At 38.8% G+C, this 27534-nt stretch overlaps 1 protein-coding gene across 9 annotated transcripts; it reads left to right on the top strand.

Moving 5' to 3' along the window:
• Nucleotides 1-3515: 3515 nt before the first annotated feature.
• On the top strand, nucleotides 3516-27034 carry LOC107586385 (transcription factor E2-alpha-like). 9 transcript variants are annotated; one of them, XM_016273716.1, is made up of 21 exons: nucleotides 4131-4207; nucleotides 7631-7727; nucleotides 9164-9236; nucleotides 12925-12986; nucleotides 13079-13151; nucleotides 13410-13450; nucleotides 13557-13689; nucleotides 13782-13828; nucleotides 17103-17202; nucleotides 17467-17603; nucleotides 17694-17790; nucleotides 18033-18091; nucleotides 18250-18325; nucleotides 18583-18656; nucleotides 19967-20170; nucleotides 20906-21017; nucleotides 21142-21289; nucleotides 21560-21613; nucleotides 22764-22999; nucleotides 24652-24789; nucleotides 25915-27034. In XM_016273716.1, the coding sequence occupies exons 2-20, from the start codon at nucleotides 7653-7655 to the stop codon at nucleotides 24780-24782; spliced, it is 1932 nt and encodes a 643-aa protein (XP_016129202.1). In that variant the 5' UTR covers nucleotides 4131-4207; nucleotides 7631-7652; the 3' UTR covers nucleotides 24783-24789; nucleotides 25915-27034. The 9 variants fall into 9 exon arrangements, with proteins under 9 accessions (XP_016129199.1, XP_016129202.1, XP_016129197.1 ...); XM_016273711.1 differs by having other exon boundaries at nucleotides 18580-18656; XM_016273714.1 differs by lacking the exon at nucleotides 7631-7727 and having other exon boundaries at nucleotides 4136-4207; nucleotides 18580-18656.
• The last annotated feature ends 500 nt before the right edge of the window (nucleotides 27035-27534 follow it).

The following is a 27534-nucleotide window of genomic DNA, read 5'->3' as shown; positions in this document are numbered from 1 at the left end:
AACAAGTGCTTTTTGAACCATTGAAAAAGTGGTTCATCAATGCATACAAAACACACGAAAATAATACTTACGCTCTGTTAAACCAAATAAATACACGCTGTCATGAATAATTTGCATATACCAATTTAATGATAATTGCATGGTAATTTCATTGTATGCTTCAAATTGAGTAGTATAATATTATGCCAAGGAAATGTTACAATAGCAAAACAATAGTCTTTATTCAGACTTTCTACATAGATAAATATTTTATACGCTCACACAAATGTATGAATGATTAGCAGAAACGTGTGAAACATATGCTAATTTTACTTCTACATCTGGCATTAATTACAGACAGAGGGCGGAGGATGGCTGGAAGGAGGATTCAACAGAGTCTCTTAGATAATGAATCCTACCAAGCATGGAAACAAGATATTATACTAAACCATCATGGATTTTTTTGTGTAAATCTGTCACATTTCACAGCCACTCTCTGAATTGCCCTCGCAGTTTTCCTGTTTGCTATGTTACGACTGCTTTGATGACAATTCCATTGTCCATCAAAGTGATATCTCAATCAAGAAATTTACATATCTATTTGTCTTAGATTGCCTGGATGTCTTTCCGAACAACAATACTTCTTTCCTTCAAGATTTTTTTCCTTTTGTCTGTTTTAACCCTCCTTTCTACATGACCCACTGCATGCTCTCCATGTCAGGCCCAGCTGTTACTACAAACTACTTGGAGATCTTAGATCTTACTTAATTTCGCTCTTGAAATCCCACTATTCACCGTGAACCACAATCTGACCTGTAGCAGTAGGCTCATTTGACTTTGCTTGAAAAACTGGTTAAACTATATGACATATAGCCTATATATGTAAATAAATGTATGCATGATCAAACATTATAGTTATTATACGCGGCGCTCTCTCTACGCTAGTAAAGGTATGTGTAACCCAGCTGTATTCCTTTGGCTTACAGCTCCATTGTCCACCATATAGGACCCTTGGGGCTAATTATTACAATTTACTGTGCCTTTTGTTATTCAAGAGAGATCCATGATATTATTTCCTAATTTTGCTTACTCCCTGCTGTGGAGATCTTAAACAGTTCAGTTTTCTGCTTTGATTTTGCTAATTTGTCCTCTTTTTCACTCAATAAAATGTGTAGTTTCTTCAGAAAAAAACATAAAACTTTCCATTTAATTATTGTTATTATTATTATTAATGAGCTTTTTTAAACCACACCCTTCTCAGCTGTTCAGTCTCTCTAACAATTAACTAAATAATTGGTTTTATGTATCCACTATTGGAATTTAAGCCCCTTCATGACATTTTCCATGATCTTGACCAATATTTAGACTCCTCTCCTTACTTTGGTTGACCTCATTTCCTCATTTTATTTTCTTTCTGGTTGTTCATTTCTGTAGGATTGGTGTGGTATGAAATCTACAGTTGAGTGGAGCTTTGACTTCTACCTCTTCATCTGTTGTTTCCTGCCATCATCCGTCTCTCTTCCTCTGGCCATGCTGCATGGCCTCTCATCCCATCCCCCCACTACACGCTCTGTTATGATCCCTGGATTCTGTGATCCCATGCTCCTCTCCCCCCTCTCACTAGACCAGCTCTATGAATCAGCGACAGGGAGAGACGGAAACGATTCTGGGGTTGTGGTGAGATTTATGACTGGAAGTACATGCTCAGTAGGGAAAAATATTTGGTGTAATTATCAATGTAGACTTCACTTTTGCTTTGGTTCTGCATACCAGCTTAGTACTTTATACATAGTCTACATTTAAAAAATAAGTGCTTTCTTATGAAATTACATTTTGCATGGGGTGGTTGTAGTGTAATGGTTAAAGGGGTCATATGATGCGATTTCAATTTTTCCTTTCTCTTTGGAGTGTTACAAGCTCTTGGTGCATAAAGAAGATCTGTAAAGTTTCAAAGACTAAAGTCTCAAATCCAAAGAGATATTCTTTATAAAAGTTAAGAGTCAACCACGTCTCCCTAACATGGCTCATTCTAACACGCCCCCACATGTCTACGTCACGATGTGGGAAGATTTGCATAACGCCACCCAAATGTTCACACAAAGAAAGAAGGCGTAACTTTTATTCTCGCTGTAGTATTGTTGTTGCCGCCTCCGCCGCCATGTCGTGAAGGCGCAGTGTGTTTCGTTATGAAAGCGAAACTACTTTGTTTGGCCTTCCAAAAGAGGACGATATCCGCTTCGTCATGCCTGGAGCTGATCCGTGCTGGTTGCTGAGGAAATACAACAACTTCGCACTTTGGATCGCCGGATCGGCTTTCACCGTGGACAAAGCGGAGTCCAGCCCGGGGTCGTCACATGTGGTTGCCGCAAGCCCGCCCGCCGCCGCTCACTCTAGGCCACCGTGTGTGACACTGTGTTTCGTTGTGAAAGCGAAACTACTTTGTTTGGCCTTCCAAAAAAGGACACGACTAGAAATCAGTGGTTAAGTTGTATTTACAACACTGTTCCAGAACAGTTCAACCCAAATATTCAGATGTGTGCAGCGCATTTTATGGAGGACTGTTTCCTGATCCTGGTAGAGTAGACAACAATGGCGGCTGTTCTGAGTCACAGACTGTAAGTACGTTTTTTTATATTTAAAGAATTTGCCACTGATGATTCAAACGCGAGGTTTGAGCAGTGTAGAGTTTGTAGTTTGTAATTTCTCCGATCACAAATGCGGATATGGTTTTATGTTTACGTGATGCAACGCAACGCAAAAATCAACGTGTTTCAGAAAGGCGGGGCATAAAGGAGAAACAATAATGTACAGTATGTGGAAAATAATGTGTTTTTTTTTTTACCTTAAACCACATAAACACATTTCATTACACCAAATAATGTTCTTTGCAAAGTTGCATAGTTAGTTGGTAGTGTAAATTGTACATATAGGCTATTTGTATGGTAGCCACTGAATAATACTGCTCACGAATGTTAAATGTAATATATGATATGGTTATTTATGTAATATATTTAGACAAAAATGTAATTCATTACTGTTAACAGTCACGTGAGGCAAAATTTTTTTAAATATCAACTTTTAACTGGATACTGAAATGCAAAGTAATCACTACTTCTGTTTGAAGGCTTCTTATTAGAACAATAAAGGCAGATGTTAAAGAACTTACCTTAGCAAAGTCTTAGCTTAAGAACAAATGGTGTGACCAAATCAAGTACAGATTCAGCTACAAACTAACTAGTAGTCACTAAGCCCCCAATGTGAACTTAGTGTTTTTTCATTCAAACTGAAGGATATTAAAGTCTGTTTGAATGTTACCGTTGGCGAGTAGCCAAACCAAATGAAAGAATTCTAACAGAAATGGGTTAAGTAAACAAATAAAAAAGTAATATTCCTAACGTTTATGCGTCCAACTGTGAATACTCTTTTACGAGAGTTTTTAGCCAAAGTAGCGATACAACGCGCGGGCGCCGACATTAACCAGACTAATAAAATGATGTCACGCAGGCTGCGCTCTAGCCCCTTCAGTCAGCCTCACTGAACACACAATGTCGTCATGAAAGGGGCGGGTCTGGAGTGACTATACGTGTGGCCATTGGACATTCCAACTGCCTGTCACTTTCTGTCGCCTTTCTATTGGCTACTAGCATGCGGGGTTATCTCTCCATCTCTTGCTGCTTTTGTATAAATGCCGCTTACTTTTCTACCATCAACCTCCGCCGGATATTATAGTTCCTATTTTCAATTATTTTCCCCTTAAACTACACCTATTAAATCTTGTCTGAATAATGATTAACAACCATTCTGCGCGTTCTGACCAATCCGTGTTTTTTTAATCGGTAGACCTTGTCGAAAAAACTCTTGACTCCCCTGGGCACATGAAACTAGACACCCGAGCGTTTGAGGCCCCTCTTTCCATGCGGAGGAATACATTGTTGCTGCTCACAATGTGGATGGAGGTGGTCAAGATGTCTACTAGAAGAATGAATTCACCTCAATTGTAACAACATAAAGGAAGTCGTGGCGCGGGATTGTTTGGATACAGACCCGCAACATTGTATTTATGACGTTGGTGTTTTGTAGGAGGATGTCAAAGGAGGAATAACACACATTGTTGCGCCTATCAGCCTTAAATGCGCCGTGCTTCAAATTCTTTCAAGTTTTATGGTTTTTCCCTACGAGATTCAACCTTTCTTTTTACTGCTGGATGTAAAACAACTTATAAACAGAGGTAAAGCTTATTGCCTTTTGTCGTATTTTGCTGCGTTACTGAGTTGAATTATTTTAGTCTCATATTTACATCATAGAAATCACATAATTGCATATTGAAGTTCCATTTAGCAAGTTTTAGGGATGTGTGCTTATGAAAGTGGGGGGATGCAGTATTTTTCTTGCTTAGAGGCTGTGGTGTTGGTGGGAAGTCCTGCCCAGTTTTGTGCTGGTGGTCTTTAACCCAGTTCTATCCTTACAGAAATGACTCCTTTGTCCTTTTATCAAAGTAAGGATTAGTTTTGTGGGGCGCTTATGAGTTTAAGTGACTAGCTAAGAGCGAGCTGTCAGTGCACATTTAAATTACAAATAACTAATGGCTGAAAGTTACTTTAACTTGTTCAAATGTACAATTTTCTACTGAACTTAAGCACCGGGTTGAAGTGTGTTGTATCCAGGTTTGCTTTTCGTAAAAACCTTTGGATAATTCAGTTACTTAGTCGAATATTTTTTGGCAGGAAATACCTCGCCCCCCACCCCCACTCGCGAGTCTCTTGAGGAAAAGTTGACATTTTGTAGCGGTACTTTTATTAACTTTGGCTTAATCCCCAGCCAAGCTTGTACATTTATCTCACAACACATGAATAATTGAGATTGTCGGCTCTACGGCTGGTTAATATATTGATAATAATGCCGCTCTTATCAAAAGTACGTGCTCGCGATCAATGTGGCCTATCTGTTTTCGAAATGGTTAAGCTATCGGAATACAATAAGTTTACAGCTGAGAATAAATATTGACATTGTTCATGTCTGGATGAAGCTTAGTCCTAGTTACACAAAGAAAGGGACGTGACTGCACTCTAGTTTAAACGTGTCTGCACATTCAACAATTGAGATGGGTTTTAAAATAGACATATATATGTATATGTATTTTACACATTTTTATTCATAACGTGGATTTTGTTCGGGTAGCCTACATTAAATTTGTGGTTAGTGGTAACACTGTTGCGCTCTCTCTTACAACTAACCAACCACCAATGGAGGCAGTGATACTGGACTAAAGATACTATTTACCTTTTAACTACGAAATACGTTTTAAAACTCGTGTTTGCACTTGTTTTTAGTGTCCCCTTATTCATTTCTCTTTGTCGTGTGTGTGTGTGTGTGTGTGTGTGTGTGTGTGTGTGTGTGTGAGAGAGAGAGAGAGAGAGAGAGAGAGAGATAGACCTTTACCGTTAGGGATGGAAATTGTAAGGAATTTAACTATTCTGCTCCAGTTCTTCTCATAATCATTTCTTGGCGATTTTAATGAGTTATTAAATAATATCTGGAAAACATGTTTATTGCATTTGCAGCCTTAGGTAGTGTGTGTGTGTGTGTGTGTGTGTGTGTGAGAGAGAGAGAGAGAGAGATAGACCTTTACCGTTAGGGATGGAAATTGTAAGGAATTTAACTATTCTGCTCCAGTTCTTCTCATAATCATTTCTTGGCGATTTTAATGAGTTATTAAATAATATCCGGAAAACATGTTTATTGCATTTGCAGCCTTAGGTAGTTTTTTGTTTTTTGGGGGGCAAATTATGCGACCATTTCAGATTTCAGCAGAACCGACATAAATAAATGTACATCTTTCGCATAGGTGTTTATTTACAGACTTTTAGAGCTCTCATGAATGCATCATGAAACTGGCTTTAATTTTAATGCAAATGGCAAACAAACAAAAAGGTGGTAACCGGTTTCATTCATTATTTATATAGCCTAGAATATACCTACATGATGTGTAGGCCTTATCTTATTTGCACGTTGTCATACGAACAACCAGTCATTAATTATGTTTATTTAAATGATTGTTTTATTTCAAATCAGACTTAACAAAATAAATAACTAGGGGTTAAGTAAGTGAGTTCGAGTAATTCATTAACAGCTCCGACTGATTCATATGTGTTTTCGATCCACTATACAGAACCGGTTCATAAGAATCATTCGTTCGGAAATCGAATTGCACTGGTGGTACTGTATTTTATGAGTCACTTAAAAGAATCGACTCCTAGAGTCACTCGTTCAGGAATCGGATTAGACTGGTCGCGCTGTATGTTTGATGCTCTAGATAAAATGAATAATAAGAAATGCTGTCAGATCACCGTGGTCTGCATGATCAAAAAGTGCTAAATTAATTGTACATCATAAATAATTCGCTTCCGTTTTTTTTAATATAAAAAAGAACCGGATCTCGATTCCCAACCCTAATAGGCTACTAAATGGCCTTCACCTCATTCGATAACCAGGGCTGTTTATACCAGTTACAATCGCTCCATGTCTCTCGTATCTGAGAAGTTTGTTACATTTTACATGGAAATATGCTAGTATACTGATATATTTTTTTACCAGTGTTTTGGCTTTGTTTTGGCTGGCAAAGGCTTGAGGGGGATTTGGGCCCTCTGTTACTATCTTTCTTGTCTTTTTACTAAGGGGCCACATTCTGTATGTTTTCATTTAGCTGTTTTTGTTTGGGAGTTGAAAAAGCAGTGTGAATAATATGTACTGTACTTGCAAGGTGTAAAAACACTTTTTTTTAGCCATTGGCTTGTAATGGTGTTATAATCAGACCACTAAAGAGAAACTAATGGTTAATAAGCAGGACTGTTAAAGCACACCACCTGTTTGCAAATAGCATACAGGATGTTTTTGAGAAAAAGTTTATCATTTACCAATATTTGGCAGTTTCCTTGTATTTTAGTAAAATAGCAACTTTTAAAACATTTTACTGCAGTTGGTGGTTGTATAAAATTTTCCCGCCTTGTTTGATGGTCTCCTTTTATGCAAATCAACTGGCCAGATAACTATAAATCATACACAGAACAGAGATGTACAATAAGTTAAGAACATTGATTTGCATGTTCCATGTACTGATATCATGGTTTCATGGAAACTTATTGACTGGTGATTGCATTTAGTTTCATTGCTGTGCTGATGTTGCATAACACAACAATATTAATAATAAGATTGACTGATGTTATAGAAGGACTGGCTCTTTGAAAACAAAATGTTTGTCCTGTAATGCTTTTTTGGCTGTTTCATTGTAGCACAAGACTAATTGTAGTGTGTAAAACATACAGGATGACTTTGGCCAAATTAATTATCAGGCAAGTTTTAGATTTACGATTAAAATCTTGGACAAAGATAATAACTTGGCAGTGGTTGTTTGTGAAACCTCCTGAAGCGATTCATAGTTAGTTAATTAAAAATGAGTCTCATTTTTCATTTGTATTTTTGGTAATATACTCTTTAAGAGATATGTATATTATACATATATATAAGTACGACACATTTTCATTTATATCTACCATTTCATATGAGGACACTCGACTTTCATCACTGATTTTCTCATTCTGGTCTTTAGACAGCTCACCTCAGCTGTGTCTCTCTCTCTGGCTTTCTCCTGCAGGGTGCTTTAAAGACAGAGGGGTATGAACGAGCCTCACCAGAGAATGGCTACAGTGGGAACAGATAAAGAACTCAGTGACCTGTTGGATTTCAGTGCGGTAAGGAAGAGAGTATGGAGTCTTTGTTATTAGTCTGGACAAAAACGCTCTCTCGTAAAGAATCATTTTATGATTCCTAATTCACTTTGACTAAATCTGACCTTGTAGTCAGAGGATAGCAGTTTTTCTTCATACCACTTCAAACTGATCGAATCTCATGTCACAATGCCTGCTGTGTTGTTGGTGGCTATAAACATTATAATGAATCTTTAAATCATGTGCAATCTCCAGTTAGTTCCTGAGAAGTGTGGTTTGCCATTTGAAACATCTCCAGCATAATAACCATCACTCAATCCTCTCTTATCCTTATCCTTCCATTTATTATTCTCATTTCACCTGTTGTTAAAATGTGATTATTCTTGGCGGTCATGCTATCCTAAATAGCATTAAAAAAATAGGGAATATAAAAATGTTAATCGCTTGATTCATTGAATGACTTGACCATGCTTAATTTATTGCATTGGAAAATTGCCATCTACTGAAGCAGCTAATCAATTAAGACAATACATTGATAATCAGACGTGACGGAACAAATGCATTATGATCTCACATCTAATTACAAATTGTTGATGGTTTAGTTACTCCCTCATATCGCATTCATTTTCCAGCCTTGAACCTTTGTCAAAAACCAAAGGATTTGCAGATTATGCGTTTGGTATCTTCTTTCTTATTGTGTAAAAGGTGTTTCACATTGTGAAAAATGTCTACCACACCAGAAAGTCCCTCTCATGCACCATGCAAGGCCAGCACTGTTGCTGCTTATGGGTTTCTCTTTGCACTTCAAAAACAAAGAGACATCATCCGTCCATGTAAACGGGTCCTCTTCTGTCCTTTCCGTGAAACCCTGAATTCTTTGTAGTACAAGACAAGATGCTTCTTCAAAGAGCCATACTACTTTGTGAGAAAGTGTTTCTTTCAGATTGTATCTGCAAAAATTGACGTGACCTTTAGCATTACACCCCATTCACACGGGGCCTCGGCGTCAACGACTCTCGTTTACTTTGAATGGAGTGACGTCAAGCGTTGCCGAACTGAATTGTGGGTCCGTTGCGTCGCGTCGGGTCCTTTGCTCGCAGCAGAAGTTGAAAACTTTTCAACTTTTCATGCGCCAACGCAGGCGTCAGCCAATCAGATCGCCTTATGCAAATACCCTGGTGCAGACGCTAGCCAATTGCGATCATGCAACACCAGAAAACTAATGTGATTGGTTGTTGTCACTATGACGGTCGCACCAGCACCAAGCTTCAGAAATGCCCTCCATCAAGCACCGACGCCCCATGTGAATGTACCATTAAACTTTTGAACGAGGTAAGCTTGACGTCACATAGCGTGAATCCCCTGAAAAATCGCTGTCTGTGGACACCTGTTGATGTGAGTTTGTCGTGATATGCTACTATGCTTAAACTTGAGTTCTGCTTCTTATTTTTCTGCCATAGATGTTTGCACCTCCTGTGGCTAATGGGAAGAACAGACCAACCACACTTGCTAGCAGTCAATTTAGTGGTTCAGGTAAGTCTAAACACATGCCTTTTCCCGTTTAGAGAGGAATGTCACATATTGCTTGAATTTACCATATTTGTGCATTTCATAAGTTTAAAGCAGTGCTCTTTATAGCAGTGGAGATGTTTGGGCCAGTTGCTAAGTGCTCGTTCCTCTCAACAGAAGAAGAGGACATGCTTCTTCTTGTTTTCCTAAACCCCCTCTTTTATGAATTCACCGTAGTATAGAGTCAAAGCTTGGGGCAGTTTGGATCCCTTTGAACTGGTTGTTCAGTTGAAGCACCTATTGCACAAACTTGTACATCGTAGAAACTTTGTTAGGTCAAGAGGAGTGACTGATTAGGTTGGATTGCTCTGCATAATCATGTTTGTGTCCAGAACATCGCTTTGTCATTTAAAAAGTATGTTTTTTTGCTTTGTTTATATGTTTGCCATTATTTACTTTATAACTAGTTGCATATCACACTCACAAAAGTGTTATTTATGTGACCATTGTTGGCTTGTGTTGCTCCAGTTAAGATTGTTTCAGAAGCTGTCAAAGGCATGAACGATCCATGCATTTCTCTTAAAGTCTTTCCAGTCTGTCTGTCTGTCTGTCTGTCTGTCTCCCAATCGACACTCCAAACATTAGCCTTGAATAAGAACAATATGAGAACAAAGACTTAAATAAAGGCCTTACGGTCTCCAAATGATTCCCCCACCCCACTGTGTGAAACACTCCTCCCCCCACACAAGAAAACACTTTCTCCCCCTGCCAACTGACAGGAAATGGACTCTCTGAAACAAAGCTCTCTCATACCTCCCACCACCCCGCAGGAGGCCCACATGAAAACAGCAAAAGAAACACTGCGAAAGATCACCAGCTTCACTCTCGGTCTGTGGCAGCCTAAAGTGCCAGTTACATAGCAGGGCCAAGCTAATGTCTCAGTTTGAGATTTTTATTGCAAGAGCTACCTGACACCGAGGTGACCCCGACTGTTAAATCTGTCACTTGTGAGATGCTTCTAGAAGGTCTCCACATCAGCCTCACCCTGTGAACTCTGTATCACAGGCTATGACATGTACTTAGGCTACGTCCACACGAAGACAGAGCTTTCCCTATCCTACCTTTTTTCCCCCTCGTCTCAAGAAATATCTGCGTCCACACGAAACTTACACAAAATGATGTAGTATACATGCCAGACCAGGCTGGTGCTGTAATTCTGCCACAGAGATACTCTAAAAACGGAGAAGAAGACTTGGACTATGTGCATAAACCTTGCACGCGGTAGACAAACGAACATGGAACAATACAGTTATTAATCTGTGTTAATGTTAGTTAATAAAAAGACAATCGTTCAGTGTTTGTTCATGTTTTTTTTGCTGTTACGTGATGTAGCAGTGTCTGACTAGGGGCGAGACGTGGGCTGATGACATCATCATCACAGAAAATATACGGATTCGCTGTACACACAAAAACGCAAGGGTGTCGTTTTCAGATTTATCCACTCTGGAACCCGGTTTCAAAAAATATCGGTTTCACTCTCCCAAAACGCCAGATCCGTCTGGACGAAAAGCGTATACGATACAAAATGTATGCGTATACAGCTAAACACGTCTCCGTGTGGACGGGGCCGTAGATTCGCTATTGAAAAGCAAAGGTCCAAGGGACAGTTCCTCAGCGTTATTCATTTAAACTCTTAAAGGAATTATGAGTTCAGTACATGTTAAGCTATGTCGGCATAGTTTGTGAACATATTCTCAATTACCACAAAAAATTATTTTAACTCAACCCTCTATTGTTGTTTTTTTTATTATTTGCAATTTATCCAACTAATCTGTACATTCAAAACCTTGTATTTTAACATTTATTGTATTGCCTTGTCCTTTCCTATTTTATTTTACTTTTAAAGAATTAAGGGACAAAGGACATTTTATTTTCTGTGGTAACGTCACAAATGCTGTTGATAGAGCTTGGCATTTATTGAACCTAGAACATTCCTTGAAGATCATAAAAAGTATTGCACATTAACAAAAGCTGTGATCTTGACTTCTTTGCATGGACTGGATTGCTTTTCAATTTTAAACCATTGGCCAGGAGTTGGCCAACTTCTGACTGTCCTCTACTATTCAAGCTGACCATCCACAAAGTAAGGACGTGTTTAAAGGAAGCAGTGGCCTTCAGAAGTGCATCTGTTCCTCAAGACAAAAGTGCTTGGGAGGGTGCTAATTGCATTAAGCCATCTCCTCCCCCTCCTTGGGCATAGCCATGGTGTTTGCGGGATTTTTTGCATGGGAGGACTTCACCAGGCGTCCTCTCGCTCACCTCCACAGCTGCCCAACACATCACCCACTGAGGACAGCGTTAGGACAGGACAGAGCCCATTTCCCCCCTGGTCACACCCTTGAAATGCGAGCACATTTACACACACACCTCAAGTTATTGCTTCACTTTTGATATCTGCTGCCATCTGAACTTGAATAATGGCATGCTGTGTAGCTGATGTATTTGAAGGAGTGTATAAAGGAAATTATCTTTCAATGAAATCAGTTCCTGCATGACTGAATGTCAGATTTGTCTTTGTAGAATTGCATTTTGATGCTTCCAGCAAATAAGTGGCCAATAATTCAAAATATACATCACATTGTATCCTTAAATAAAGCCATTTTGTATATACAAAAACTAATTTGCCAGAAAAAGCACCAGTTTAGTTTGGAAAAATGGTAATTCATAAAAAAACATTCTACCATTGTAACGGTCTTGACAGATCCAATCCAAACCATTCCCCATGTTAAACATCTTATCTGGTCCTTCTGCATCTGAATCTGTATCTCTGCCACTTCATTTTCCCCACGTAAGATGATTCTGCCAGGGAGATTCTTTCACTCACTCACTCAGTGCCCACTTCATTTCCCATGCTGTCTGCGTGGGCTCCATAGATCACTGCTGTCAGCGTGGATGTCGCTATTTGCTCTGCTTTGTTAGCTTCATCACTCATGCTCAGCCTTCAGTGGCCACTCTGGCTGAGACCCCCTCTTCTCTCACACATTTTTAATTAGACCTAAAAAAAAATAAATCTAAAGGATAATATGAATATTCATAAACCAACTGCATTAATATGCACAGTTATGCAAATCAGCATGCAATTAAGCCATGTGTCTTTGGAGAGCATTGCATTAAGGCATAAGACAGGAGGCAGAGGGGAATGCTTTATGAGGAATTTCTGCTCCAGTACACTTTGAATTGTTGCCGCAATGTTTTTGAATATCCATTTTTTTTTTACATATAAAGCATATTGATGGCAATGAGGATTTAACACTCCGTATCCTGTATGTCTTGAGCTGAGACCTGTGTTGTCCCTATGGGTGTCCACTCCCAAATGTAAAATGATGCTAATTTCGCAATTCTTTGATCAGCCTGTTTTTGTTCTGCTTGCCGTGATACCCCCCCCCCCAAACTTGTCTTAATGATCCAGTGACTGAATGAATGCTCCCTTTATGGTCAGTGATGTTGAGGCTTGCTGAATGACATGGATATTAGTGTGGTGTGATGGTTTTGGATGAGATCCAGAGGCTGTCTGACAAGCACAGAACCAGCCACCAAACGTCCAAAGGCCTTAATGCATGAAAAGAGAATTAAAATGGGCCTTGATGTGAAGATTTAGTGCATGCCAAAATTGCAGTATTGGTCTGACAGTATGTGATCACTTGCTTTGTAGGTATGGAAGAACGTAGTATTCCCTGGGCTGCTGGAGAGCAGAACAGTCCCTCTTTTAACCAGGTAGAGGTAGACCCTGTGCCTTGTTTGTGGTCTAAAGGTGTTGTTGGGACATGTTTTATAGTTTTGACCTGCTTCTGTCTTGGTTTGTCCAGAACTATGGAGAAGGCTCACACTACAATCAACACGATGGACTATCTTCCCCATTCCTTGGCACAGGAATTAGTGGTGAGTTTTACCAATGTTTGGTGGGTTGATCTCAAAGCCGCCGATGTAGAAACTGCCCCATGTGTTGCCCTGGAAGTTGCTCAGGGTAGTCGAGCTCCTCTTTGGCCTCAGCAAGCGGATTCACTCTTAACCTCCATGTTGTGTCATTGACTTCTGATTTCTTCCAAACATTTGGACTTTATTTGAAGTGTTGAGTGAGATTGGTTCACTCAGATTTCAAATGTATTTGCTCATAATGCCAACTATTTTTACTTGCAGGAAAGAATGAAAGGGGTCCTTACTCTTCCTTTGGGGGCCAGGTCAGTTGAATCAAGTCTTGAGTAACTCCTGAAAGTGCTTTAGTCACCTGCTTGACATCATGCTCTAACTTTTGACTCAAATCCGCCATCTTGTTGTTCCTTATAGCCAGGGTTCCTGCCCTCAGACATCACTATGCCTTCTGCAGATGCCATGTCTCCATCCGGACTGAAGTCTGGCTCACAGTTTTACCAGTCATACCCCAACAACCCCCGGAGACGCCCCTCAGATGGAAGCATGGGTAAATAACTTACAACATTTACTAGACTTGCATCAGATCAGTTGGTATGGAAAGAAAGAGTACCTTTGTGTATGCTTTGATCTCTTTCACAGATCCCCAACCAAAAAAAATCAGGAAGCCGCCAGGACTACCATCTTCAGTGAGTGAATTTTCTGAAATATTCTTACTTGTTTCCCAATAAAAGTATTTAATTACAACCTCAATTTAATGATCAGAATTGTGAGGAATTACACAGATGTTAAAGGTTTAGTGCACCCAAAAATGAAAATTAGCCTGTGTTTTACTTACCCTCAAAGCATCCTAGGTGTATGTGACTTTCTTCTTTCAGATGAATCCAATCGGAGTTATATTAAAAAATTGTCCTGGCCCCTCCAAGCCTTTCAATGGGGGTAAGCGGGTGTTGGTTGTCAACAGCTCAGAAGATGTGAAATAAAGTGTGCGCGTCCGTAATAAAATGCCCCTCACACGGCTCGAATAAAGGCCTCCTGTAGGGAATCCATGCATTTTTGTAAGATAAATATCCATATTTCAAATGTAATAAACATTTTTTTCTCACTTCCGCTGACTGTGGTACATGCATGAAGTCATGCAGGTGGATGACGTAAGACATAGGCGTCGTGCACGTGCCTCTGAGAAATGCAGGAGCAAAGGAAACAAAGTTTCCTTACTTTAGTAAAGGAAAACCAGTCTCCTCTCGACTTATATTGAAATCCTCCGACATTTTTATTTACAAATCCTTGTTTTGTGCTTCTAATTTATGACAGCGTTTTGTTTTGATCTGTCTCCGCATTCATCACTAATCACGCAACGTCGACGTCTACGTCATCCTCCTGGATGTTTTCCACGTACGACAGTTCATGCCCCGGAGCCGTGTGAGGGACGTTTTATTACGGATGTGCGCACATTATTTCACGTCTTCTGAACTGTTGACAACCAACACACGCTTACTCCCATTGAAAGGCTTGGAGGGGCCAGGACAATTTTTAATATAACTTCGATTGGAATCGTCTGAAAGAAGAAAGTCACATACACATAGGATGCTTTGAAGGTGAGTAAAACACAGGCTAATTTTTATTTTTGGGTGAACGAACCCTTTAAGTAAGCAAAGTCCTGCTTACATGATGTTGCAGCCATTTGTGGCATCTGAAATGGTTTGACATTAGTCCAAAAGTTTAGCTCCAACACCTTTCAACACATCTGCCTGGAAATGTTTTAGTAATAAATTATGCAGGAAGGTTCCAGACCTCATTCAGAGTAGAAACATTTTTAATATGATGTGAACAAACAAGAACATGGTTGTGAGGGGTAGATGTCCTCAGATATTTTGCTGTTGTGTCAAATGGTTAGCGAACAAAACATTTAAGGCACATCCTTCCAAAAACATTACAGTTGACAGACTTTTGATTGAACAGGTTATGTATTTTAATTTGCGCCAAAATAAAAGATGTCTACCATGACTAAGGTCCACAATATTTCGGAACCTTTGACCATTGCAAATCAGCGTTAAAGGGTTAGTTCACCCAGAAATGAAAATTCTGTCATTAATTACTCACCCTCATGTCAGCTGCGTCACGTGCATAGCATAGCATACGCTGTTTACGTTCAGTGGATATTCTCCAAAATGGCACCAGGGTGACACGGAGGAGACGAATTGTTGAATAAAGTCATTGTTTTTGTTTTCTTTGCATACAAAAAGTATTCTCGTAGCTTCGGAAAATTACGGTTGAACCCCTGATGTCACATAGATTATTTTACCGATCTCCTTGCTACGTTTCTGGACCTTGATCGTGGTAATTACATTGCTGTCTATGGGAGGGTCAGAGAGCTCTCAGATTCCATCAAAAATATCTTAATTTGTGTACCGAAGATGAACGGAGGTCTTACGGGTTTAGAACGACATGAGGGTGAGTAATTAATGACAGAATTTTCATTTTTGGGTGAACTAACCCTTTAACTTGAACAAACATGCAAGGAGCCATACCCCTTTTATTGAGTCATGGGAAGAGGAACTGTTGTTTCTTAGTCTAAATCCACATAAGCTCAACACTTTGCCCTCTAAACCCCCTCCTCAAACACGATCCTTCAGATTTGCCCATGCTAGACCTTATCCTCCCCCTCTTCCAAAGTGACCCAGTTGTGAGTCCCCTTGCACCTCCGTCTCGTGCTTGTCTTAGCTCAGATTAATGGCTTCTGATGAGCTAGGGTTCTAGCTCCTGCTGAATCCCACTCTACGGCTCAGTATAACTTCCTCTTGTGCATGCCACAGCATTATATTACCCTAATGATTGCACCAATGCTCACCTGCTACCTTTAGCATGCTTTTCGGATATTTAAAAAAATTCAAAGTTTAAATCCACCTTTGGCTAAGCACTAAAGGATATTGATCCTTAACTTGTCTGGGCTTGCCTTGATCTTCTGAAGTGGATCAACAAATCATTGTGAGGATATGTTTCCTGGTGAACTTGAGAGAAGAGGGCCATTCGCAGGTTTTTTTTTTCCCTCCCTTATTTGTTCTTTTATGTGGTTTCTACATAATCGACCAGTCTATTTTGCTCCACTCCTACCACTTCTTCAGCAAGACCTCTCCCCCCACTGTTCTCACCCCTCCCCTCTTCAGCCCAGCTGCCTGTGGAGTTGGACAGGCTCCAGGAGTAGGCAGATGGCTCTGTAATTAGAAGTGCATCTCTCCATTCCCATCCCACTTCTCCCTGTTAAATCAAATTACAGGCAAGAGAGAAATATCGCTTTGCTGGATTTGTATTCTCCGCTGGCCCGAGACCCCCCCGCCCGCCGGCGCCCCCTCCCTCCCTCCCTCCCAAACACTCGCTCATGTATGCACACATACAGACAAACATACAAATCATACGTGTTAAGACGTGCATGTTGGGGAATACGCTGTATGGAGGTATGCCTCGGGTCTCCTGAATTCATATGAATTTCTGATCATCATTCAGTTTCATTTATCGGTTCCAGATAATTTTAGTATTACTATTATAAACAGTACAAATATCTATTTTTTTTCCATTTCACTGTTATGGAATATGTCATTACCCAGTGTGCTTAGCTTGATTTGGACTAACTCTTAGTGTTGTGCTCCCTGTAGCTGTCCTCCCTCTCCTTTTTTGGCTCATGGGAGTGCGAGAGGAAGCGCCGACTGTGCCATGAGATGGCCGTGGCGCATTTCCCAGCATGCTCTGTCCTCTGTCCCTGCCACTTTATCTGAGGGGGCACTATGGAAACACGTGTCCACGTCATTTGTACCGAAAATCATGATGCGCTTGCCAGTTTCATGGGCTCCATATCAGTTGTGCATTCATGTGCAAGCGATTTGCTAGGGTTATTTTGTCCATATGAAGCCTGTTACTATGAATGTTGTTCTTTATGTCCTTCATGTACCTTGTTTCTAAACGCAGGTTTATGCCGCCACCTCTGGTGATGACTATATCCGGGATGGTGCTGCCTACCCAGGCTCCAAACCTGGCTCTGTGTACCCAGGATCTTTTTACATGCAAGGTATGTACATGGGGCAATAAAATTGTCTTTTCCATATCTAAAAACCCAATCTCCCCAAGCCATATATGCTAATATTAATGTATATATAACTTGTTCACGGAGACAGATTAGGAATGACTAAGCAGTTATCTTGTAGTTTCGTTTGTTTGATTTGAAATTAGTAGCATGCACAAAGACAGATGTTTCTTTGGATTATAATAGACGTCCACATAAGATCTTGTGCTGACTGTTATTGATCATTCCCATCTGCCTTTGTGTTCGCAGAGGGCCTACACTCCTCTTCGGACCCCTGGCCCCCCTCTGGATCCATAGGCCAGTCGGGATACACGGCTATGCTGGGGAATTCGCCACACATCAGTCAGCCAGGCTCCTTCTCTGCGATGAACCCACAAGACAGAATGGTATGTCTTCTGAAAATTTCAAAGGTTTTAGAGAAGGGCTTAAATTGTGACTCAATTCTGAAGTTCCAATAACTGTGTTTATCTCCACAGAACTATCCCTTGCATGGAGCGGACGTGAATGGTTTCCATTCGGGCTCCGCGGGTTATAGCCACACATCCTCCATGAATGGATCCGACAGCATTTTGGGTAAATCACCTTCATGTTTTTAATTTAATGTCCTCTAGGTTGTGAAATGAGCTTGTAATTGGGTTGAGATTGGTACTTGAAGTTGATTCTTCTTGTGAAATCATTTTTGGCCTTGGACTAGTCTGAACTTGAACTGTAATCTTTCATTCAGACTTAGCTGATAGCAAATTATGGATCACTTGAATAGTTGTGACATTGATGTAATGAATGAAGTTAATAAGTACTCCCCTTCTCTACCACAGCAAGCAGAGGTTCAGTCACAAGCAGCTCAGGTGATGAGATCGGAAAAGCTCTTGCTTCGGTGAGTGAGCTTTCATTAATCACCATGAAAGAGCATTTGGCCATGTGAAGTCGAAGATGGATAGCATTATTCAGACTTTCAGTGATCCCTTGGTTATAGATTATTAGCCATAGGAGAGCTTCACATTTAGTCATGTTCCATGTGTTTTTTATTGACAGATCTATCCTTCAGACCACAACAGCAACAACTTCTCCACTCCTTCCACTCCTGTGGGCTCCCCTCAGGGCATTGCAAGTAAGTCAGATAAGCTGTCTTATTCTGTCAAAGCTTGATATGGTTCATTAGATCAGTTTGTGTTGAAAGGTACCAAGACAAAAACGGGTATGCAGAGGAAGAAGCCTGAAGAATCATAAATAATTCTTTTTAGATTTATGGGCTTTTTGTAGGTTAAGGTGTGAATGTGAAGCTCTAGAGCGCCATCTGCTGTCATAGTGACATACCAGCATTCAGATGTTTCACATTTAGTCTATGTATCATGTTCTCCTCAGCAGGTGCAGCACAGTGGTCGAGAGCTTCTGGCCAGGCTGCTCTGTCTCCTAACTATGAGGGTGGACTACATGCACTGGTAGGTTTATCCTTTTTGATAATATTCCCACAATGTAAACACCTCAAGCTTCACTCTTCAATTAGACAAATATACAAGTGTAATTTTAGTATTATTTGTATAATTTTTAAAATATTAATCAATACTGTGATTTTGCTTTTATGGTTGGTTTTCTTTAAAATTTTAGTGTTTTTTTTCTATATAGCTTAAATGGATTTTTTTTTTCAGTTTTAGTAATTTTAGTACTTTTATTTCTGTTAGTTGCCAAGGCAACATTTCTAATTTTCGTTTAAGCTCAAGTTTTCCATAGAATATTCATATTTTATCTCCGCTAACAACAATGACTTTAATAGTTTGTTTTACTTAACAATAACACTGATGTACAACCACATTTAGCAATGTTAGCATTTAGCGTTTTTAGATTATATTTTTAAAAATGCCATTTAAACACATGAAATAATGTATTGTGTTCTAATATTATTATATTATTTATATGTTTGACTTTCTTAATGATTATTTTTGGCCTCATTGTGTACAAATCATCTGTGCTTTTTATTCTATTTATTCTATTAAAGAATATATAAGATTTTTTTATTAAAATATCCAAAAACCACTAGAACAGTGTTATATATTTTGCTGACTTGTGTACTTACATTATCCCAAATGTTTCGAAGAATGTTTAAATCCAGAGAAATAAGCAATTTTAACTAGTGACACGGACCGTGTCCATAGTGTCATTGTGTCGTCTGCCAATGACATCATAACCCCTCGATACCCGGTTTTGTAGAAAACATGGAAACACCAAAGACGCTTTGATATGTTGTGCGTTGTATTAGACAGGTGACGACCGCACAGAGTAGCATGATAACAGGACTTTCAAATGTATCTAGTATGATAAAACAGCACTGCTTTACCCCACATATGCACGACCGGAAGGAGCGGAAGCGGTCGACTGTTGCATAATAAAAGCTCCGCTGCTTTCGAGCCGTGTGTTACTCTCGTCTCTCATTAGCAATTTCTTCAGCGGCCTCGTTTCGCTTCGATGGCTTTCCGCCTCACTCTGCTTCATACTACGATGTTAATAAATCTTTAATAGATTAGCTCATCCATGAACATGATTTCTGCCTGAGTCCCGTCGGATTGCTTCGGCTGTGGGGATGAAGACCACAACTCCCATGATTCCACACTCGTCACGGAGTCATCAAACTACGCCTTTGTTTCTTTGTTTGTTTTGAATGGGCGCCCTCTAGTGGTGAAAACTTACATGTTGTACCTTAAAGGTATATACTTATGTATACTTTAAGGTAAATATCAATTATTTTTCTTCACAGCAGAACAAAATGGAAGACCGGTTGGAGGAGGCCATTCATGTGCTGCGAAGTCATGCGGTAGGTCAGGCCCCGGGAATTCCTGGAGCACATGCTGACGTGCACGGCCTACTGGGTGCCGTCTCCACACCCAGTGGATCTATGAGGGGTCTCCCTCAGGCCTACTCCAACCCAGGACTGCCTCTGAGCAACAGACACCCTGCCATGGTTAGTGCAGGCACTTAGTAGTATGATCCAAACAGATGGATAACACGAAATCCCATCCAAGGCATCATGGTTTTAGTAAATTGGTTCATTTGGGTGGTTCATTTGATTTAACTTTATAAAAAAACTGATTCAGAGATTCATTTGAATTATCAGCTTGATGGCAATAGTTATAGCTATTGGCTGATAATCTTGCAAGTAGCAATGCATCATATTTTTAGTAAAATGAGCAAATATTGTGTAAAAATAAGTGTTAATATACACTTGTATATTAACTTCATTATACTTTATTTGAATGTGTCCTAGTTACATTGAAATTACACAAAGTACTAAGTAATATTAATTGACAACATGTACTTACTATAGGGTTTGGTTTAAGGTTAGCTATCTGTAATTCCTTATAAAAGTAGTAATACTAGTACCCTGTTCACTAAATTATTATTATTATTATAGTAAGTACATGTAATGTGTAATAAGGACTCCGTGAAATAAAGTGTCTTAATATATTATTTAGTTTAATAATTCATATATATATATATATATATGTTTACTTTTTATTAGTTTTTCAGACCTTTTTTAAGTTTAATTTAACTACTAGTTTCAAATTAGCTTTACAAACACTGATTGCATGTCTCCAGTTTACAGCTGTATGTGGTACTGTGGAACACAAAACAATAGTAATGCACCTGTGGGTATTGATATGTGCTAATTACTCTCCCTTGATGCACTTGTCTGCAGGCTGGAAGCCATCATGATGACCATGCCTGCCTTCCTCCCAGCAGCACCCTGTTGCAGTCCGTTAATGCTTCAGGCACCCCACAGCCTGGAGGAGCACCAGAGGGTTTTAGCAGTGAGCAGCAGTTTCAATTTCTCTTTCTGAACCAACCGAACATGTCAACAACAGATGCAAACGCTGAGAGTTGCGTGTGCGTTTCAGCGGGATGCATTTAACAATTTCCTGTCTCTGGCTTCAGGTTTGCCCGGAGGCTTGGCCCACGCCACACATTCGTCAAACAAATCTGACGTCAAGAGGGAAGACAAGGAGGAAGATGAGAACTCCTCTGTGGCCGATAAGTCTGAGGAAGAGAAGAAGGAAAGTAAACCGTCTCGCACCAGAACAAGGTACAAGATCGCTTTTTTTTTTAGCATTGCCCTTAAATAATGGCTGAATTATTTTTGAACCAGAAATGCTCAACCACATGATGGTTTGAAGCAAATCTGCATTGTCTTAATTTGATTGCCAACAAAGGTCTATACATTTCTGTTTGTTCAAATGTTTCTTCACATTGGGCCAGGCCTGATTTCAAAGTGTTTGGGCTTCCACAACACCCAAAATACCATGTTTTATAGTGTTCTCCATCCCCCCTTCCCAAACTCTCACATTGTTTTCAGAAAGGAGGTGTTTACCCATCAAGTCCTTTCAGGTGTATCAGACCAGGGAGAAGAGTAAGTCTATCTCCCACCATAGAGTGCATGTTTGTCAAAGACTCCGGATACACACTTGATCGCTTTTAATCGTTAAATGTCTTTGTGTTATTGTGCACAAAATGATTTCAAAGCCATTGAAGCACTAAGATGTTTTTGGCACAGGGGGGACTCGAACTTGCACAATTGGTGGCTGACTAAATACTTTTTTTCCCCCACTGTATATAGGACATTTTCATGAGTGAAGCTAGAATCGTCTGTTTTTCAATGCGCAGTTGGCTGCAAAATCAGCATATGAAGCTAAATTTATATATATTTTTTAATATATATTTTTTATTATTATTTTTTACATTCATCTCTTGATCTAAACTGGGTTACTGATATTTCTATACTACAAGTAAAAGGTTTGGACCCAAATTGTCATTCTATATGATCATCAAGAAATGGTGAAAATTATAATGAAGTCAGCAAAACTATGAAATAACATGAATGGAGGAAGTATACGAATTATGGGGTGCTTAACCATATTGGAGGAGTTTGCATGTATTCTGGACCCCAAACCTTTGAACGGTAGTGTATATAGATGCAAAATATTTCTCTACTAAAGTTTCGATCAAAATGCATTAACCATGAGAAAACATTTGTCAGGTGTGTCCAATCTTTTGACTAGTACTGTATTTAAGAGATTTATAATAAGTAATTTATATTAATTTATACATATGAAGAGTTTGGTTCCAAAACGCCAAATTTCCCAAAAAACATTTTTTTATTGAGTTTCCGCTAAAATCAGTATTGTATCTGGTCAGTATTGAAATGTCCATTTTTAATTTTACGCAAAATTCGATATCCGCCGAGTTATACTGTCATGTTTTTTCCCTTTTTTTCTTCCTCCCTTTTTTTTAAGAAATTTATTTTATCATATATATATATATATATATATATATATACTATATATTTATAGTAATTTATATATTTATAAGTAATTTATGTACACAACTTTACACCTAGTATACTTGAGCAGGCACCTGGACTACAAAGCTTACATTTGAAAGATATTTTATTTAAAAAAAAGTTATTTTATTACATTTTTAAATTTTAATCAAATATGTTTTCATTGTACAGTTTTTAAAAATGGAATTGAAATGTTATTTATATTATTTTCTCTTCACAGTCAAGACAATGAAGATGATGAGGATTTGCCGCCAGAGTTAAAGGTCGAGCGGGAGAAAGAGCGGCGAGTGACCAACAACGCACGAGAGCGACTGCGTGTGCGTGACATCAATGGGGCCTTTAAAGAGTTGGGCCGCATGTGCCAGCTGCACCTGAGCAACGATAAACCCCAGACCAAACTGCTCATTCTGCACCAGGCCGTCAACGTGATCCTAAACCTGGAGCAACAAGTCCGTGGTGTGTTCTCATCCTTTTTTTTTTTCTCCAATATATCTATTGAATATTTTCCAACTTTAACCAAAAACACATGAATATAAACCATAATCATAAAAAAAAATAGTGTTTTCATCCTTAATACTGACATAAAACAGCATTTACTTGTATAATTTTCTGAGTAATACTGAATATTCATGGGGAAATACGGTACCAGAACTTAAAGGGGTCATATGATGCTATTTAAATTTTTTCTTTCTCTCTGGAGTGTTACAAGCTCTTGGTGCATAAAGAAGATCTGTAAAGTTGCAAAGACTAAAGTCTCAAATCCAAAGAGATATTCTTTATAAAAGTTAAGAGTCAACCACGCCTACCTAAAACGGCTCGTTCGAACACGCCCCCACATATCTACGTCACTATGTGGGAAGATTTGCATAACGCAGCCCAAATGTTCACGCAAAGAAAGAAGGCGTAACTTTCTAAAAATTCTCGCTGTAGTATTGATGTTGCCGCCGGCATGTCGTGAAGGCGCTGTGTGTTTTGTTGTGAAAGCGAAACTACTTTGTTTGGCCTTCCAAAAAGAAGACGATATCTGCGTTGTCATGCCTGGAGCTGGTCACTCTAGCCCCCGGCCTCTGCTCACACTAGGCCGCCGTGTGTGACGCTGTGTTTCGTTGTGAAAGCGAAACTACTTTGTTTGGCCTTCCAAAAGAGGACACGACTAGAAGATCAGTGGTTAAGTTGTATTTACAACACTGTTCCAGAACACTTCAACCCAAATATCCAGATGTGTGCTGCACATTTTATGGAGGACTGTTTCCTGATCCTGCTAGAGTAGACTACAATGCCGACTGTTCTGACTCAAAGACTGTAAGTACGTTTTTTATATTTAAAGAGTTTTTATATTTTATATATTTAAAGCGAGTTTTTTGGGCAGTGTAGAGTAGGGCTTGTTGTTTGTCATTTCTCCGATCACAAATGCAGACATGGTTTTATGTTTACGCGGCGCGATGCAACGTAATGTGTAAAAAGACAGTATAAGTTATTATAATCCATAATTATATCTCCACTGGATGCAACAAATGCCTCGTTTATAATGGGTTTTCATGTTTTTGAATCATCACTCCGGCCTGACAGGGCATCATCACAATATGGTAGGTGCGTAACATTTCCTTCTAACGCTTAAGGTATTCGGCTAATGATAATGCACTGGATAGCTGGCCAATCACAGCACACCTTGCTTTTCAGACTGATGAGCTTTGTAAAAATCGACGCGTTTCAGAAAGGCGGAGCATAGAGGTGAAACAATAATGTACAGTATGTGGAAAATAATGTGTTTTTTTAACCTTAAACCGCATAAACACATTTCATTACACCAAATACACAAAATAATGTTCTTTTTAGCAACATCATATGACCCCTTTAATTTTATCCGTTGAGAATTGAAATATGTTAGGCTGTAATAATATTGATTGATATACATTTTTCTGTCCACTTGGCCTTGTATATATTAACAGAAAATGTATTTTAAAAGATTTTACATTTAGAAGAAGGCTTATTTTATCAATGAAATGTTTTTTAATAAATGAACAGTTACACTTTCCTAAACTTGAATATTGGACTTTCCTTTAAGTGAATCAATCATTAATTTTGTAATTACAATCTTTTTCATCCAGAACGCAACCTGAACCCAAAAGCGGCATGTCTGAAGCGACGTGAAGAGGAGAAAGTGTCCGGGGTGGCTGGAGACACTCAAATGCAGCTGTCCGGACCGCATCCAGGACTGGGAGGAGATGGACGCATGTGATCATGTGGTATGTTAATGTCCATTTAAACATTGCCTCACTTTGTGTAACACAAGTTATGCAAGCACTTTTCGGTCACTAGTTAGATTTTACACTTACAGATGTTATTACAGTTAATAGTATACAGTGGTTAGACACCAAAAATTTGAGATGCATGTTATCGCTACTGTATCGATTGTCAGCTGTTAGTATAATTTATCCGTATCGCTCAATATTGTGCATTTAATTATTCATGCTTATTACCTTTGCCATTGTCTTTAAAAACTCTTTATTATAATGGCACTGTTAAAAGTGGAGTCTTAAGCAAATCTCAAAAACAAAATCCATTTTTCATGCATTATGTTGTGATGTCTACATTCACAGCTTTTAAAACTTTCAGATTAGTTTTATGTAATTTATTTTGACAAAGCAGTACAGAATTGTAATATCTGCCATTTATTAGCCATAAGTTAAATAATTTAACACTTACTGGTCTAAAAATCAGTGTTATTTTGGTACTATTTATGTAATATTAATAATATTTTAAATGAGCTTTTTTTCCTTTGTATTTTCAGTTCTATTTTTAGCTTCATTTTAGTAATTGTGTTACGTGTTTTGTCATTTTTAGTAGTTTTATTATATTTCTATGTAGCTTTAATTCATTCTTAATTCAGTGTTAGTAATTTAGTACTTCAACTTCAACTTATTTCAGTTTATTTCCAATGCAAGATCAAGTGTTTCGTCTAATATTTATTTTGGTAGCATTTGTTAATATTAGTTAACAACATTAACATTGAAAAATGCTTCTAAAGGTTTTACTAATTTTTAGTTTGTTAATTTCAACATTTACTAACTTCTACATAAAGATCAATAGTTGTATCTGTTAATATCTTATGAACTTAAGCTGACGTAAACAATGAACAGTTGCATTTATTCACTGTTAAAAAAGATTCATAAATTATCTGTCAAATGCATTGCGCATTGTTCATTAATGTTAGTTAATGCATTAACCAGCATTAAGTAATTACTGTAAAGTGTTACTTTTATTTTAAAGTAGTTTTATTTCAATTACTGAAAATGATTTTTAATAGTTTTGGTTAACAATAACAACACTGATTGAAGTCTCTGATTGAAATCTCTGTTTTCTATCTGTAGATCCAGTGAAATGTCTTGGGGCTCCTGGAAGAAGTGACCTTGAATCTCTTCCACCGTTCTCATCCTCTCTGTGTGCATCTAGTGACTTGGAAAGCATATCATCCACGAAATCAGAGATGCACCCTCCAAACCTTTTTGGACACACGAATCGACCCACCAAAACTGACACAGCAGATTTTGTCCGTGATCACTCTAGACCGTAATTACCAGCACAAATGTGAAGAACTCTTTCTCAAGTCATTTTGTATTTTTCTGCTTCCTTAAAACAATGGATCATAGGAATAGACATGTTCTGACCACAACGGACGTTTTTATTTTCCACTGCAGAAAGAGTTTTGAACGAGAGACGAGACGGATGTCAATTTAATCATGGATCTGTGCCTAATTGTTACGTTTTATAAAAGACGCAAACTGCTTACTTGTATGGAACAAAACAAGTTTGGGAGTTGGTTGTATATGAGGATTTTTTTTTTTTCTTTTCAAATGTGGTTTGTCATTCCTTACTGAAAGGTACAGTCTTACATGCGTTGTGTAACCAAACCCCATGAGAAGTGGGGTGAACCTGTGGTGCTTTTGAGGATGGCATATCCCAGCATGCCACTGCTCTGTGGGCCAGGGCTCTTCTTGAAAGTGAGAAAAGCACACGGGCCATCGCAGCTCTCCAGACTGTTTCATTTTTTTTGGAAACATCACACATCATCAGCTCTCACGATGCCATTGACTAGTTCAGCCAATCGGAAGAACCCGCATCATAAAGGAGCGTGAGCTTCTGTTACTATGACAACAATTGCCTGGATTCCATTGCGTTCCCAGGCACGAAATTGCCAAGTTGATCTTTCACTTCTTTATTTTTATTATTTTTCCCCGCCAGAACATGTTCATCACTCGCTCGCATCGATTCATTGTTGCCAAAAGTCTGAAAGCGTACACATGTCCACCTCAAACATATGTAATGGATATTATTTCAATTTGAAGGGGAAAAAAAAGAATATTTATAAATATATATTTTTCTTAGTCTATATACATTGTAGATTTCTAAATAACAAAAACATATTAGTTTGAAATGTAGAGTATATAGCGCAAGCGAACGCTCAGAGTCGCGTCGTACGATTTAAAAAAACAAAAACCCCTGCTTACATTTTCACAAATGTAAGGCTTGGGTGAGGCGACCCATCGTTACTTTTATCCCAGACGCCCCCCCGATAGCTCAATGCTAACGAAGAAATGATAAAGAGAATTGATAATGAAGGTTTGGGGCTCGTCAAGGTTTAAATCCTCGTGATAGTTTCCTGATTTCAGGGAACCGTACGTCAATATAAGTGTTCTTAGGCAAAGGTGTAGTGCGTAAGCAGCGTTCACCATCATTTCAGTCTCGCCAATGCACATAATGCAACCTGTTTGAATGTAATATTCAAATGTAAACACTCTCACGTCTCCATCAGACTGACTTACTGTGAGTTTAGTTGATTCATATGGTCATTTTCAAGGTGTACGTCTCAACCCATTTTTTGTTGTGTGCGTGAGATGATGTTGAATTCTGTATGTAGGAAAGGAATGGTGTTATAACCTATGTAAATGTCACAATGTCCACAATGGATATGATTTCTGAGTAATAACATT

This window comes from Sinocyclocheilus grahami, unplaced genomic scaffold (genome assembly GCF_001515645.1).
Source record: "Sinocyclocheilus grahami isolate Dianchi unplaced genomic scaffold, SAMN03320097.WGS_v1.1 scaffold81.1, whole genome shotgun sequence".
NCBI classification, from domain to species: Eukaryota; Metazoa; Chordata; class Actinopteri; order Cypriniformes; family Cyprinidae; genus Sinocyclocheilus; species Sinocyclocheilus grahami.
The sequence above is the reverse complement of the archived record's forward strand: the minus strand, read 5'-3'. Positions and strand labels throughout refer to the sequence as shown.